Source organism: Fukomys damarensis, unplaced genomic scaffold (assembly GCF_012274545.1).
Source record: "Fukomys damarensis isolate Sample0158 unplaced genomic scaffold, DMR_v1.0_HiC HiC_scaffold_9, whole genome shotgun sequence".
Lineage (NCBI taxonomy): Eukaryota > Metazoa > Chordata > Mammalia > Rodentia > Bathyergidae > Fukomys > Fukomys damarensis.
In genome coordinates this window covers 29,401,033-29,415,677 of record NW_022900921.1, presented here as the reverse complement: position 1 = coordinate 29,415,677, position 14,645 = coordinate 29,401,033, and the positions used below count along the sequence as shown (strand labels likewise).

At 42.4% G+C, this 14,645-nt stretch overlaps 1 protein-coding gene and 1 pseudogene across 1 annotated transcript in view; both read left to right on the top strand.

Moving 5' to 3' along the window:
• Neurog1 (neurogenin 1) overlaps positions 1-712 on the top strand; it is a 1,626-nt gene extending 914 nt beyond the window's left edge. The window contains exon 2 of the mRNA XM_033761499.1: positions 4-712. Coding sequence (XP_033617390.1) covers positions 4-212 — 209 coding nt within the window. The 3' untranslated portion in view covers positions 213-712. The remainder of the gene's footprint in view (positions 1-3) is intronic.
• Positions 713-6,267: 5,555 nt separating this feature from the next.
• Positions 6,268-14,645, top strand: part of LOC117285354 — an 18,809-nt pseudogene continuing 10,431 nt past the window's right edge.

Genomic DNA, 14,645 nt, shown 5'->3' with positions numbered 1-14,645 from the left:
CCCGTCCCCCAAGCCCCGCCAGCGATGCTGAGTCCTGGGGCTCAGGTGCTGCCGCCTCCCCCTGCGCCGCGGCCGCCTCACCACTTTCTGATCCCAGTAGCCCTGCTGCCTCCGAAGACTTCCCCTACGGCCCTGGCGACCCCCTTTTCTCCTTCCCTGGCCTGCCCAAAGACTTGCTCCACACGACACCGCGTTTCATCCCTTACCACTAGGCCCTTTTCAGACACGTGACCTCCCTCTTCCTCTAGAGACGGGGACCTGGCTGCGGTCTCAGGACTCCTATTCCAGGAGGAGGGAGGGAGCGGGAGCTTTAAAAGGGTTGGGGAATACCTGAGCCGCTTGTTAGGTCGCTGCACCCTAGTAGAGGCTTCCCCTCGGTCTGTTTCTCCAGCCTTCAGCCCCAGGCTCCTCCTGCCCGCCCTCAGACGGCCTTTCCTTTTGCACTTTCTGAACTCCACAAAAACCTCCTTTGTGGCTGGCTCAGAACTGACCCTAGCCACCACTTCAGTGTGATTTGGAAAAGGGACAGATGAGCCCCTGAAGACGAGGTGAAAAGTCAATTTTACAATTTGTAGAACTCTAATGAAGAAAAACGAGCATGAAAATTCGGTTTGAGCCGGCTGACAATACAATGAAAAGGCTTTAAAAGGAGACACAAGGAATGGGCTTCATGCATTATGGATCCTGACCCCCACCACTGCGGTCTCGCTCTAGGAAGAACCCAAGCGCTTGCGTAGCTATTCAGGCACTGGGCTGGAGGGTACTTTAATTTATTCAAGATACTTCATTCATATGAAAATGTATTTTTGTATATAAAGAGTTTATTCTATTATTATGAGCTATCGAAGTTCACATTTTTTTGTACTGCAGATGCTTCATGTAAATAAAAACTAAAAAAACAAAAGTCACCAAGTTTCTTGCCTAATCTCAGTGTCTCTGGGGCTTTTTCTTCCCTTCCTCCGGTGGCTGAACCACTAAAGTGAAACACTATCCCCATCCACCTCCAAAGCTTCCATCCTGTTTCTAAAAGGTACCTGATTTCCAAGAATCAGCTAAAGACAGGCCAGGGTGTTTGGGATCCATCGTTTCCTTTCACGCTGTAAACACAAGGGAGATCTTTGAGGCGCCCCGTAAGCCAATTAAGACTTTTTAGTGGGGAATTAGCCCCGGATATGCTGCTACCTGTAGAGGTAGGGGCGGCTGGAGAGTCTTTCTTTTGAGGAACTCCACATCAGCTGGCTTTGTGTTTCAAAGAGAGAGGATTAAAAAGATCAATATAGTGTGACCACTGGCTAGGAAGTCCCAGTGACAGGTGGGCTTAGGCTGGGCAAGCAGAAGGGTCCACTCTTGTAACAGCCTATTTAAAGGGGGAAATTGATTTGTAAGCAATGCCTTTAAATTGTTGTCTATTGAGGCTAGGGTCACCCTAGCTGTGAGGCGTGGGATGAATTATTCTGGTGTGGTGTCTGTGAGTGAGGGTGTGCAGCTGCCTAAAATTATGAGGTAGGGTGCCTGCACCCCACCCACCACACTATACATTCACACTCACTGCAGTCTGAAGTGTGGTGTAGGGTTTCCTGCAGAGGGAAGGCCAGGGTGCTGTGCCCATTCAGCCAGTCCTCAGGGCAATAGCCACAGCTTTCATTTGCTGCCAGGCAAATCTCAGCAGGGACTTTTCTGGCTGTAGTGTGTCTGTCTGTTGTCAGACAATTAGCTAACATCACCAGCCTGTAGCAACTTTGTTTTAAAATTCAGAATAGGGATGGCACGGAAGGTACTTCCTGAAGTGGCTGCCCTTGCCTATGTCCCAGCTCTCATGTTGTTACCCTACATTAAGACCAATTTTTTCCCAATGGGGCCACCCCTTTTTATAAAGAATATAAATATTTAGCAGAGAGTAAAGGAGGTAGAGTAGGTCCAAAAAGAAAAATGTCACCTAAAGTGTTAGGGAAAGTAAGAAGGTGAATAGAAGCAGAACAAGGCCACCGATAGCACATTCCCTTCATGGAAATGATTTCCATCTGCACACATGATCTTGGTGACTTGGATCCACAGGTTCCTACACTGGTCCTCAGCGGGCATCTAGACCCAGATATGGGCAAGGTGCCTTCTGTCAGATAAAAAAAGCTACATCACAGAAAAATCCTGACAACTGGACACCTCTAATTGTTCTCAGAGCAGGCAGAGTTCTTCAAGGGGTATTTCTGAAGTTATGAAGACCAAGAACAAAATGGCTCCTGCTAAATTCTCTAGGAAAAAAGTTATATCTTTTGAATGGCCCACTCTGGGCCCGCTCTACCATCTATGTCAGAATTGCATTGTTCTACTAACTTTGCATTTCCTAGAGCAAAGACACAAATGGTCTGCATGAGGTGTTCTGCTCTTCACGTAGAGAATGCTTAGAAGTGGCTCCTTTCAACCTGAATGACCCAGGCTGGGTTTCTAGAAGAGCACGTCCCTTATAGAAACTGTTCTACATGATGTAGTTGCTGTCTGAGACAGCAGAAGAGAAAGGCAGATTGAATTTTTTCATTGCCTAGAATCCTTGGGAAAAGCCCCAGTTCAGGACTGGAGCAGGAGCTTTGTCTCATACAGCTGGACACAACTAGCTCTGGAAGCAGGGAAAACATCACTCTCACCATGACTGAAGAGTAGCACAATGTATTCTCAATTTGGTTGCCACAATAGACTTCCAACTCTAAGGTGTAGGTCTCAGAGTACCTTTCCATGAAGAATAGTCTTTAACAACATCGTTAGCTGGGTGGGGGGGTATCTCCACCCTGCCAGTTAATGCTATTCTTCCAAAGAAGCAAGCATCTATGAGCAGCCGTGGGAGCTCTCAAACAGGAGAAAAGAAGGAAGGTGATTTAAAATGCTTATCCCCAGATCAGGGGCCTCTTTCTTCCTGCAGTAAAGTCTTATTCATCCCCTAGCATCTGTGAAGGCAAGCTGGAGGGTTACTAATCAGTTGTAGAGCAAAGAATTTATCGCTGACAGCCACAGTTCACTGTCCTCAACACCATCTGACATGGAAGAATCAACCTGTACTTAAATACAGTAGTTTTATTTATTCTCTCTCTTGATATCTTTGTTTCTGCCCTGGTATAATGTACAGATATTTTATACACTGCTTCAGAGCCCTTGGGAAGCCAGGGAAGGGAAGATTTCAATTAATTAGTAAAATGAAGATTTCACTCACCCTCTACTTTCCTTAATGATTCTTCTTATCATGCTCCTGCTATGTGCTGAGTACCTTTCTAGGCATTGAAATGGAAACAGCAAAGTCCTTGCTGAAAAGAAGCTTAAATTCTGGTGGGTGAAGACAAACTAAATTTGTATAAGTGCTAAGGAGGAAATAATATGGAAGAGGGGAGTGTAAATGAGGTAGAAGAGAGATAATACTCTGGAAAAGATGCTTAGGAAGTCATTAAATGAGGTGGCATTAGGGACAAAGGTCCAAATGAAGAGAGGAAATGCTATGGTTTGAATATGGGTAGTGTCCCCCAAAGGTTCATACCTCAAAGGCTTTGTCCCCATGGTGGTGCCATTGGAAGTACTGTGGACCTGCAGCAGGTGGCACCTTATTGGAGGGCCTCAGGTTTTGCTGTGATGTGCCACCTGATCAAAGCCCCAAGTCAATGGGGCACCCAGTCTTGGACTTGATCCTTCAGAATTAAAGAACTCTTTACTTCATAAGTATCTGGTGTTAGGTATTTTGTTATGGTAACATAAAGCTGACTAATACAGCAAGGAAGAAAGCAAACCAATATTTGGGGAAAAGCCCAGAGGGTGGGAAGTAAGGGGAGAATCCTGGCCATGCACAGTTTATTAGAAGAATAACGAGGATGCTAGCATGGCTGGAGCAAAGTATGAGATGGGTATGGAAAAAAAAAATGGAAAGGGAAGAATGAAACTTGCTGAGCCTTGTAAATTAGCATATGCACATTGGAGGGTTGAGAGCAAGGTAGTGATGTGAACTGATTTACTTTCTTTAAAGGCCACACTGTTGTTCTATGAATGATAGATGTTAAGGGCTAGAGCAGAACGGGGACCAATGGTACATTAGTCCTGCAGATATAAATATAGATATAGGTATAGGTATAACTACAGATATATAGATGATATAGAAATAGAAGAGATAGAGATGGTGATAATGATAGAAGTAGTGAAAAGTAGTCAGAAACAGGATACATTCTGAAGGCAGAAATACAAGAATTTGTTGGTTGTGAATTGAGACAAATGAAGGATGACTTTAAGGATTTATATCAGGAACTATGAGAGCACAGAACCCATTCCCCAAGTCCCTTTCCAAATATTAAAGAGGAAGGTTAATTTGACTTTAATCTGCTCATTTTAGCACCAAAAACAAAACAGAAACAAGTTGTGGTATCATAAGATAAAGACAGATTGGTGCCTAAGAAAATCATGACTTTGTCTGGGATGGAGCCAGAGAAAATTCATAATGGAGATTGGGAACGGGGCTTACGATGTCATAGGTGATAACTTCAATAACATCATCATCATCATCATCATCATCACCACCACCACCACCACCCTAGCTAACATTTTCATAGCACTTAATCTGTGCTCTATGCACTGTTTTAAACACACTGCACATATTAATTCATTTCATTATCACAACCCATTAGGTTGATAATATTATCTGTATTTTACAGATGACGGAACTGAGGCACAGCCAAATAACTTACCTATGGCTACACAGCTAGTAAATTGGGAAGCTGACATTTAAACCTAGGTAATCTGACTCCAGCTTTCTAGCTACTTCTTTGGCTGGCTCTTGAGGGCTAACAGCAAAGCACAAGCTGGATTCAGTGGCACAGGCTTGTAATCTCAGCTACTCAGTTCTCAAACTGTCACTTCCTAGAAATGGCTCAGGACAAGTACTCAGAGACTACACTTACCTCCTGCCAGGAAACCCTGGAAGCAGGATGTCCAAACTGGGCACTGGGACTTCAGATGGTGGAGATCTTATACTATATCTTCTGGCAGGAATCAAATACTAGCACTGGATCACCATCTGTGGTCACTCTCTTGTAGAGATGTCACCCCTGTGTGGTGGACGGTATATCTTCCTCCAGACTTGAGAGTGAGGGACAATGTGTACCCAAATTATGCTTAGGTGGTCTCAAGTCATTGGGATGAAAGCAAAAGATAGCTGTTTATTGTGTCCAATTTGATCTTCCCTATGTCTAAAAAACTGTACTTTGTCCTCAATAATATGCTCCTTGGTTCTCTTAGGATAAACTCAACCTGCCACAACCCAAACACCTGCAGTGCACCCAGCACATAAGCTTGGTAGATTTTACTAGTGTTCACAATTGTTGGTTCCTTCCCCACCTTTACCATGGTCTCCTACATAGGTTGACAGTCCTTCTGGTCCCACAGAGACAGAGACTGCTATGATGGGACAAAAGACTGGGATGACAAAATAAACCCCTGTCTGCAATAAACTATTTTTACAGCATGACATCATTTTTTTTCTCTGCCTTCATGTTCTTTTCAACAGATCCATCACAGACACTAATAGAACCCCAGAAGCAGAACATTTGCATGAAATGAGAAATTGCTACCCCCCAAAAAAAATCCAAATAATCCCTCTAGCTTCATTTGCTCTTTGCACACTTAAAAATTACTGTCTTGGGGGTCACACAGCTTAGTAATTCATTATCAGCTTCCCACTACCTCTGCTGCAGCTAACACCTCTTACATGTGGATTATGATAATAGCTACCTAGGTTACTCAAAGGCCACTTTTATTAAAACACTGACTCTACTTGAGCCTGCAGATATCTGATTGGTGACTATAAAGGGATAAAAAGCTTGGCATCCTTGCCTTCATATTGTGTATGTGTCTCCTTTGCTATCTGTTGAATCTGTTGCTGTCTTGACCCTTGGGTCAGATTCTACTCAGCTCTGCACATAGACATACTGATCATTAAAAAAATATTTTTTCCAAGACTATAATACAGAGTTAACTTGGCCTTTTACCCTTTGGTGTTGGTATGTATTTTCTTTTCTTTTGCTCTCCTCTTTTTGCCCTTGTCTTCTTCACCAGCCTCAATAAACCAGGCAGCTAAGGGTCAGATAGGGTCCTTCAGCTCTATCACAGGACTCAGCCCCACAACATGGAGATGTTTTACTCAGGATGATGATGCCACTACACAAAAATTTCACATCTTCTAGAATAGGTGGACTATAAACCACCCAGTGGCCCAGATCTCACACCAAAAATACGTCTTTCGGAATCATGCCCCTGGACAATGGAAATGATAAGATGTTAAGCCATCCTAGAAAATCAATAGAAGCCTCTTTGTACTGAGAACAGCTTCTCTTTGACCAACACTGACTCCCTCTAGGTGAAGCCCCACTTCAGCAGAACCCCCCATCCCACGTAAGCCTTGCCTGTGCAAGAGCGAGTGTGCTTGCAGGATTCAGCCCAGTCTTATTTCAACTATTTCCAGGTCAAAAGATCCCATTGTCTAATATCATAATTGCTGTTGGCTTTGCTATGGTTTGGTTGTGACTTGAGAATGTCTCCCAAAGGTTCATGTGTTGAAATTTAACCCCCACTGTGAAGTACTAAGAAGGTGGAAACATAATCCAACTATGGTGTTTAGAGTGAGGCCTTTGGGAGGTAATTAGGATTAGACAGTCACCAGGGCAGAACACTCATGATTAAACCTGGGTGGCTTTATAAAAGGGAGAGAGACCAAAACACACTGCATGGCTCCTTGTCTCTTCCCACCTATGTTCTGAGCTACCTTGGGACTCTGCCAGCAAGAGGCCATCCCTAGGCCCTTGACCTTGGACAAGAATCATGAGCTAAAATAAACTTCTTTTCTTTTTAAGTCAACAGCCTTGGGATATTTTTGTTTTGTTGCTTGGTAAATTTTTTAAAATTTTGAGACAGAATCTTGGTAAGTCACTAAGTTGCCAGGCTCGATTCAAACTTTCAATCCTCATGCTTCCGCCTCCCAGAGTGCTGGGATTATAGGTGTGTGCCACCATGTCTATCTGTACTTCTTTGTAGTACTGAAAAATTTGACTAATATAGGCTTAGTCAGCAAACTGGTTTTGGCCAGTGGAATGTTAGTATCATGAGCTTTACCATATCCAATCAGAAGCTTTCATTGTACTTCTACAGTTTATCCCTGTCTCCACATCAGCTCTCTCTAGAATCTGTTTTCTGCATGAGGACAACATGACCAAAAGTGGTCACCTCCTTAGGCTGAGCCCTCTAATAAGAATTACCTGCTCTCGCCTCCTTTTAGAGTTGCTTCTGAGAAAACCCAAAAACTGAGACATGTCTTGAATTTTGAATCTATTCCAACCTTCTCCTTTAAAAAAATCTGATAAACATACTTGGTACCAAAAAACTATGCCCAGTTCTTTCTAGAAATAAATTAGATGCCTTGACTCATATGCTCACCTCATTTCTCCATATCACCTAGACTTGGACCACAAGAACCCTCTCATCATCCCCTAAACCCAGAATGGCTTCCTAGGAGTCTTTCTCCCTGTTCGTCTCCTCTCTGGCCACCCCAGTTCTCATTCATCCTTCAGCTGCTCTGTGAAGCCTCAGCGCCCTAGGTCAACCTAGTTACTGAAACCCATGCTAGGTGCCTAACACACTGAAGTCAAACTTCTGGTCACTAATACACCGGTCAAACTCCTGGTCACTAATATACTAATATACTGGTCACTAATACACTGCATATCGGTTTCTGAGGAATTTCAGGCCAGTTTGCTGTGCTACCCTGCTTTGGAACCAGCCAATTATGGACTGAAAACACTACAAACTGTGAGCCAAGTAATCTTTTCCCCCTTTTAACTTTGAGTGTTGGATATTTTGTCTTAGCAATGAGAAAAGTAACTAAGATTTGCCTACTTGCATAGTCATATCTGTGGGCCTCTACCAGGTACTCACAAGAAAGGCCAGGCCAACACAGGAGAATGGAGGAGATACCTCCAAGGCAGAGGTGTTCAGGGGTGTTTGATGCTTAGGAATAGGCACAAGCCTCACTCACTCATTTTCCCAGACAAGTCCATCCTGAGAGCAAAAGCATTAAGGCACTGAGAAAGGGGTACTACTTTCCTTAGACTACATGAAAATATTATTGTTTTTGAAGATGAATGAAAACCAAACTCATCTTTTGTTGGTAGAAGGGTAAAAACTGTCTCACCCTCTGGACAAAAGCCAAGATCAATTGCTGCTAGAGGAGGAGCAGAGCACACACTCTACTACTGGGGCCAGGATCCTGTGCCAACATAAAAGAGGTCTGCTACTGCAGGAAGAAGTAGAAAAGTCTTCCCCAAGAGCAACCACAGATACAAGACAGAGCTTGGCTGCTAGAGTGATGAAAGGCTGGAAATTTCCAGTCAGAGGGCCAAGATGCATAGAGCTTGACCGAGACTGAGGCTGGACCCCCATTATGAGGCAGGGCTGAGTACCAAGCATGTGCTGAGGGAGGAAGGAGAGCAGAGAGATGTCATTTTGAGCCACAGACAGGGGCATCAAAGCTGAAGGGAGCAGAAGAAGATCATCTGGAATCTCCCTACCCCGATAAAAGCACATGACATCAACAGTTCAGAGGTTGGTATGTAGAACTTTGTGGTGCACTTAAAAGAAGACACAATAAAGGGCTGAGATTAAAAAATAAACAGCTCTCTCTCACACAAATCACTAATAATAAGAAAACCCAAAATTCAATTTAAACTCTGAAAAATAAAGAGAAAGAAAAGCAAACTAAAGAGAAGACAACTGGGCCCTCCACCAAAGAAATAAAGTTGGCAAACCATCACATGTACAGACTCTCAATACAACTATCATTAAGGAAATGGAAGTTAGGACAACAATGAAATATAGTGACTCCACAATTCTCATCTTAGAATGGCTAAAAATAAAACAACTGATAATGCCAACTGCTGTCTAGGATTCTGGGTAACTCAAGCACTCATATATTCCTGGTGGGAATACAAAATGGTACAACTGTTTTAGAATAGGCTGGCAGTTTCTCACGAAGCTAAATATACACTTACCATATGGCACAGCAATCCTATTCTGAGGTGTAGACATAAGTAAAATGAAAACTAAACACCTGTTCAAAAAGGGGCTAGATCCTTGCACTGTCCTCATCCCCTACCCCACCCGAAGTCAGCCAGTATCCCATCCTGCCCTGTACAAACCAGCTACAGCAAATCTAGTGATCTGCCTTCCCTTGCACTAACTTTGCAGCTGTCTCCTCATACAAGCACATCAGGCATGAGACATTGGCAGCCTTGGGGTCTGTGACTCCTGGGACATGAAATTTTCTTCATGGAAGTTCCTGTGGGAAAGTGGGGAGCAGTGGGCAAGAGGAGGTTAAAGATAACTGGGATGATGTTGCTGATGATGGGGAAAAAGAGGAAGCAGAAGTAGAACTAGAACTAAAAATTTTTAAAAAGAAAAAATAATAGCAGAGAAAAAGCAGTAACAGAAAGGGCAGGAAGAAATTAAAGCAAAGTTAGAAGACTGTAAAGTGCTAGCACTAGCAACAGCAGATAAGCTGACTAAAACAATGACAAGAAGAGTCAGACGTCAAATTAGCAAAAGAAAATTTTGGTGTTAAAAATAGTTTACGGAATAGAAGCCATTTTTCAGAGATGGTTTCACAGAGTGTGGAAAATTACTAAAGATAAAATTACATAATATGAAAAGTCACTACATTATGCCACTTGTTTGGAAGCCTTAGTTGGAACTGTATATATTTCAGTGGAAAATGATGGCTCGGAGAAGATTACCAATTCACTGGCAAGTAAGCACAGCTCAACAAAGCAGAGCCAAAAATAAGAAGAAAGACATAGTTCCTGGAAGGGACTCAAGGTTACCATAAAGATGATCTGGCAGGTTATGGTGGTTATGATGGCAGATATGTACAAGGCTATGAAGAATTTGTGAGACATTTTGTCTTCTCCTGGTGTCATCTTTCTGTTGCCCACAGTCCCTTCAGCACACATCACTCTTCCTTGCCTTCCAGTTCTGCCAAATACTCTGACCAGATGGGTGCATGTGCAGTTCAGTGGTAGAATTCTCAGCTGCCAAATACTATGACCAGAAGTGCAGTATTTTGTGCTAGTAATATCATCACTTGGCATTTACACTTGATCGTAGCCAAAAGGCGGAGAGGCAATAATCACTTGACATTTAGATGCTAATGTACAAATGAGGAAATTTGGACCTTGCTCCCAAGGGGTTAAATCAAGACCCTCAGTTGCTGTTAAATTATACTTTAAAAACAAATCAAATCAAATGATTTGTCATTGTTAATATCTGATTCCATAACAGCAGTTACTAAATTGGAAACAAAGGTTGCAACCTGACAAAAAAATTGTGTAATATTTGCCAACACCATTCTGTAATATAACCTTAACCACATCTCTCTGAAGTACAGTACTTCTTAACTTCTCAGGGAAAGCAGTTTCCAGCATAGGGATGTGGTCTGCACCTAGAATTAAAATTGCTTTATTTTTAAATTGAGCATGGTTAAAAATATGTTGAAGAAAAGAAAACACATGTTCTTATGAAGACCTCTATGCAAATACTTATATTTAACTACACTCTGTTAAGTGAGCCTAGGTGTTCAGCAACAGAGTAAAGAAATTGTCTCTATCCAATTAAAATCAATTGATAAATGCATGAACATAAATGATATTCATAAGCATTGTGCTATAAGGGAGAAAAGTCCCAACTCAGAAGACTATAATCCCATTTATATGGCATTTAGAAAACTTAAAGCTATAGGGACAGAAATCAGATTACTGATTTCCACGGACACGAGTGGAAGAAGATTGAAGTAAAGCAGAGCATGAGATCATTTGGAGAAGTGACAGATATAGTCCATATGTTGATTTCGATGGTTCTCACACAGTTTGTCAATACTCACATAACTGTGCATCTCTATAGGGTGAGTTCTATTATATGTAAGTTATACATCAATAATGTATAATTTTAAGCACGACTCAAAGTAATGTACACATACATACAATCATGTGGTCGTGTGGGCAACTCCTCCACAATCTGTTCTCTTTTCCCATGACTGTCACCTGGACATGATGGCAACCCAGCTTGATTCGGGACGATGTGAAAAAGCCCTGCAACAGTGCTACTCAAAGGGATTTCCAATAGCAATCCATGAAGAAATAAGTACAAACACTAAGAAAGTGTATTTATTAATATTCAATAATTTAAGTAATATATATGCATCATGTCTAATAATATAACACATTAGCCTTGGGTCTTGTATGTTTTGGTCTTTTTCTCTTCATTTTTTCAGTAATTCTTTTTTTGTACTTCATGAAGCTTTGAGCCATAGCGAATTGAAAACTGTAGAACTTTTGTCCTTCACTCTCTAGGGTTTAAGAGGCACTGCCCTAGTAATGGTGGGGTGACTTGGAAGGAAACTGCATCCCTGAACAGCTGTGTAGAGCAAAGCCAACTGGCATCCTGGAAAGCTTCTCTTGGACTGTAGCATGAGTGAGAAATAAACTTTGTACTTTAAGCCACTGTGTCGTTGTGTTTCCCCATTATAGAAGCCAAATCTCACCCGAGTTGTCCAGGATCTTCTAAGCACAAGCTATTTGCTGACTTGAGGCTGATACTTTAGTCCCAGAAAGGTCGAGAAGCGAGATATTTTTGGAAAAAGCACAGGCTCCTCAAATATATGGGAAAGCCAAACAGACAGAGCATTACTTTGCATACAACAGAGGGTGGCCACAAAAGAGAGGAAGGAAGGGCAAAAGCTCTCACTTTTTGAGCAGGTGCCCTATAAGAAATGGAAAGGTAGAGCCAGTCCAACAGTCTTCCAGTTCTCCACAAAACTCACTTTCTCTTGCTGTCTATGGACCAAGTAACACTTCCGTGAGCAAGTACAGGGGCAGCAATCTGAACATCTGCAGATCCTCAAAAAGGTGACTCTCGGGCTTCTCCTTTTGTATGGTAAACTGAGGATGGGTGATTCTGGTTTTTGCTGAGAATACTAGGCAAAGTAACTCACTGCTCAACTCAGACAGTTCCTCATCATTAATTTCATGTCCCCCTAGTCTTCCCATCTGTAAAATGGAGAGTGATGATGGTGCCTGCCTACACCACCGAGTATTTCAAAGTTTCAGTGAGAAGTGATTCGTGTTAAGAGCAAAAATTGGCTGTGGCCCATTGAAAGAGTTTGATAAATGTCAGCTAATGACTGATTTAGCTACAAGCCCATTTCCCTTTGTAATGAAATGATCTCTCTTTGGTCACCAGATGGCCCTTCAAGTGCTAAAGGCTGGAGGCCTTAGACACAAACCCGACTGGTGTAACTTAATTCTAAGGTGGCGATTTGAGTTTAGGGGCTCATGTTATACATCAAATGTAAAACTATGTTAGAGGACATAAAAGGGATATTAAATTATACCCAGTGATGATCTGGTTCAAGCCCAGACTCAAATCTTACTGCCTTCAAGAATTCTTCATACTGAGCTTGAGTACCTGAGTACAGTGCCTTCCAGTGTACAAAGCAATTTCACATCCATCACCTGACATTAGCCTCACAGTGTCCAGTGAAGTAGAAGGGATTATTATATCTGTAGCACAGATGAGGCAAGGGGCTCAGAGGTTAAGTGGATCACCCAAGGTCACAGGGTTAATGAGAAGAGAAGGTGGTGCTCAGAGCCACATCTGGCTCCAAGTCCATTTCTTTTCCTCAGATACATTTTTGCCCCTTCAGGCTGGTCTCACCTGACCAAGAACACACCTCCACATCACAGCCATTTCTGCATCATGACTTGTAGCCAAGCAAAACATTAAGAATAGTGAATGTATGATCAGATCAGACCATCTTAAATTGCTGACATTCGAACTATAGAAATGGCAATTTCATATAGTCCACCTAGTAATTAATGGTTATCTGGATATTTGCTAGGGATTAGGCACCAAGCCAAGCACTTTACACTGTATTGGAAGATAATCACAAAAACCCTCTTATTTCCAGTTTAGGGAAGGGCTGCAAAGCTAATAAGTGATGGAGCAGGACTTAAATTCAGATGTCTGAGCCCAAGGCACAAGCTCTTAACCACTGTGCTGCCCTACCAATTTATTCCCCTGCAAGAAGACGCAAACTTCTAAAGATGGAAACTGTAACCTGGTGAACAATATAACACTGCCTGCAGTACCTGTTATTCATTCATTTAACAAATTTGAGGACCTACTGGGTTTCTTCTTGTGAGATGAATCTATATGGGACTCAAGCATTTTTAAATATTTTGTGCTCAGTGATTGCTCTTTGTTCTGGACAATTTTGTCAAAGATGTTTGCATATCAAACCTCTTTAGAAGATAGAGATGGTATAACCTCCAGAGGCAAGAGCAGATGGACTGCCTAGTATAAAAGAACCATGTTCTCTAAGCTCAGGGCCCCTCTCCTGTAGCTAAGTACACAGGTATCACCTGGCCTGCTTTGTGTCACCTGATGGAGATCAGAGCATAAAGAACCATTACCAATACTAATACTCTGGTTATTGTTATGGCTATGAGTGTCAAACCATTCTTCCTCTCTGGTTCAAAGATGCTTATCTTTTGTAAGCAGTAAACTTTACCTGGCTGCTATGTTAGCTTACAAGTAGGATAAACTCTTAGGCTCAGAGTTCTTAATAGAACTATGCAAGTACTGGCCAAATGAATAAAATGGATGAGTACATGCTTTAGTGTTCTCTCTGTAGAGGGCACATATGCCAAACATCTTCAGAGTGTCTCTCAGGGAGCTGTGCCTGACATTTGCAAAACAGTTGTACAAAAAAGGTGGTGGGGGGCAGGAATGTGGGTCTAATCTTCATGGCCTGACTGCTAATCTGTGAAACAGCCATATCAGCACCATCATTTATTAAGCATACACTGTGTGGCTGATTCCAAATCTTTAAATTGCACAGTCTCCACCTAGGAAAACTTAGCAAATGCTTGTTGAGCAAGGGATTTAGTCACGTTCTCAATAGACATTTTTTGAGTGCCTACTGTGTGCCTGGCTCAGTTCTAGGATTTGGGAGAATAAAATAGACAGGACCCCTTCTCTCAAGGGACTTATCAAATGGTGGGAGAGACGGTCAGCAGCAAAGCAGCTACACAGGTAAAAAATTGTCAAGCAACCAAGAAAGCTTTGCCAAATTTTGAGAAAGTCAATGTGCTAAAGAGGGAATGGAAATGACTTTAGAAGTGGTGGTCAGGAGAGCCCTCTTGGAAGCTTCAGGGGCACAACTACTCCAAGCTGAAGGAATAAGGCTAATGTGGTCAAGGAACATAAGGAGGATGGTGTTCTTGGAGCCCCCAAGGTGGGAGGTGATCCCAGAGACATAGCAGTCTGATCACGCAGCATTTACAAAGCTCTAAGGATGTTTCCCTCCAGAATTAGTGGGCACAATCGAACTTTACAGTCAAAACCTTCTAACAACAGTACCAAGAATTCTTAGTCTGTAGAAAGTACTCAGCCTTGCCCCATACGGTACTTCTAGCTCAGCAACTCTGTTGTCTGGAAAACAACCACTTGCTAATAATAATTTGAGTAGCATGACTCTCCAGAGAATGAGTATTTAACACAATGTCATAGGGGTTCGATTTTTT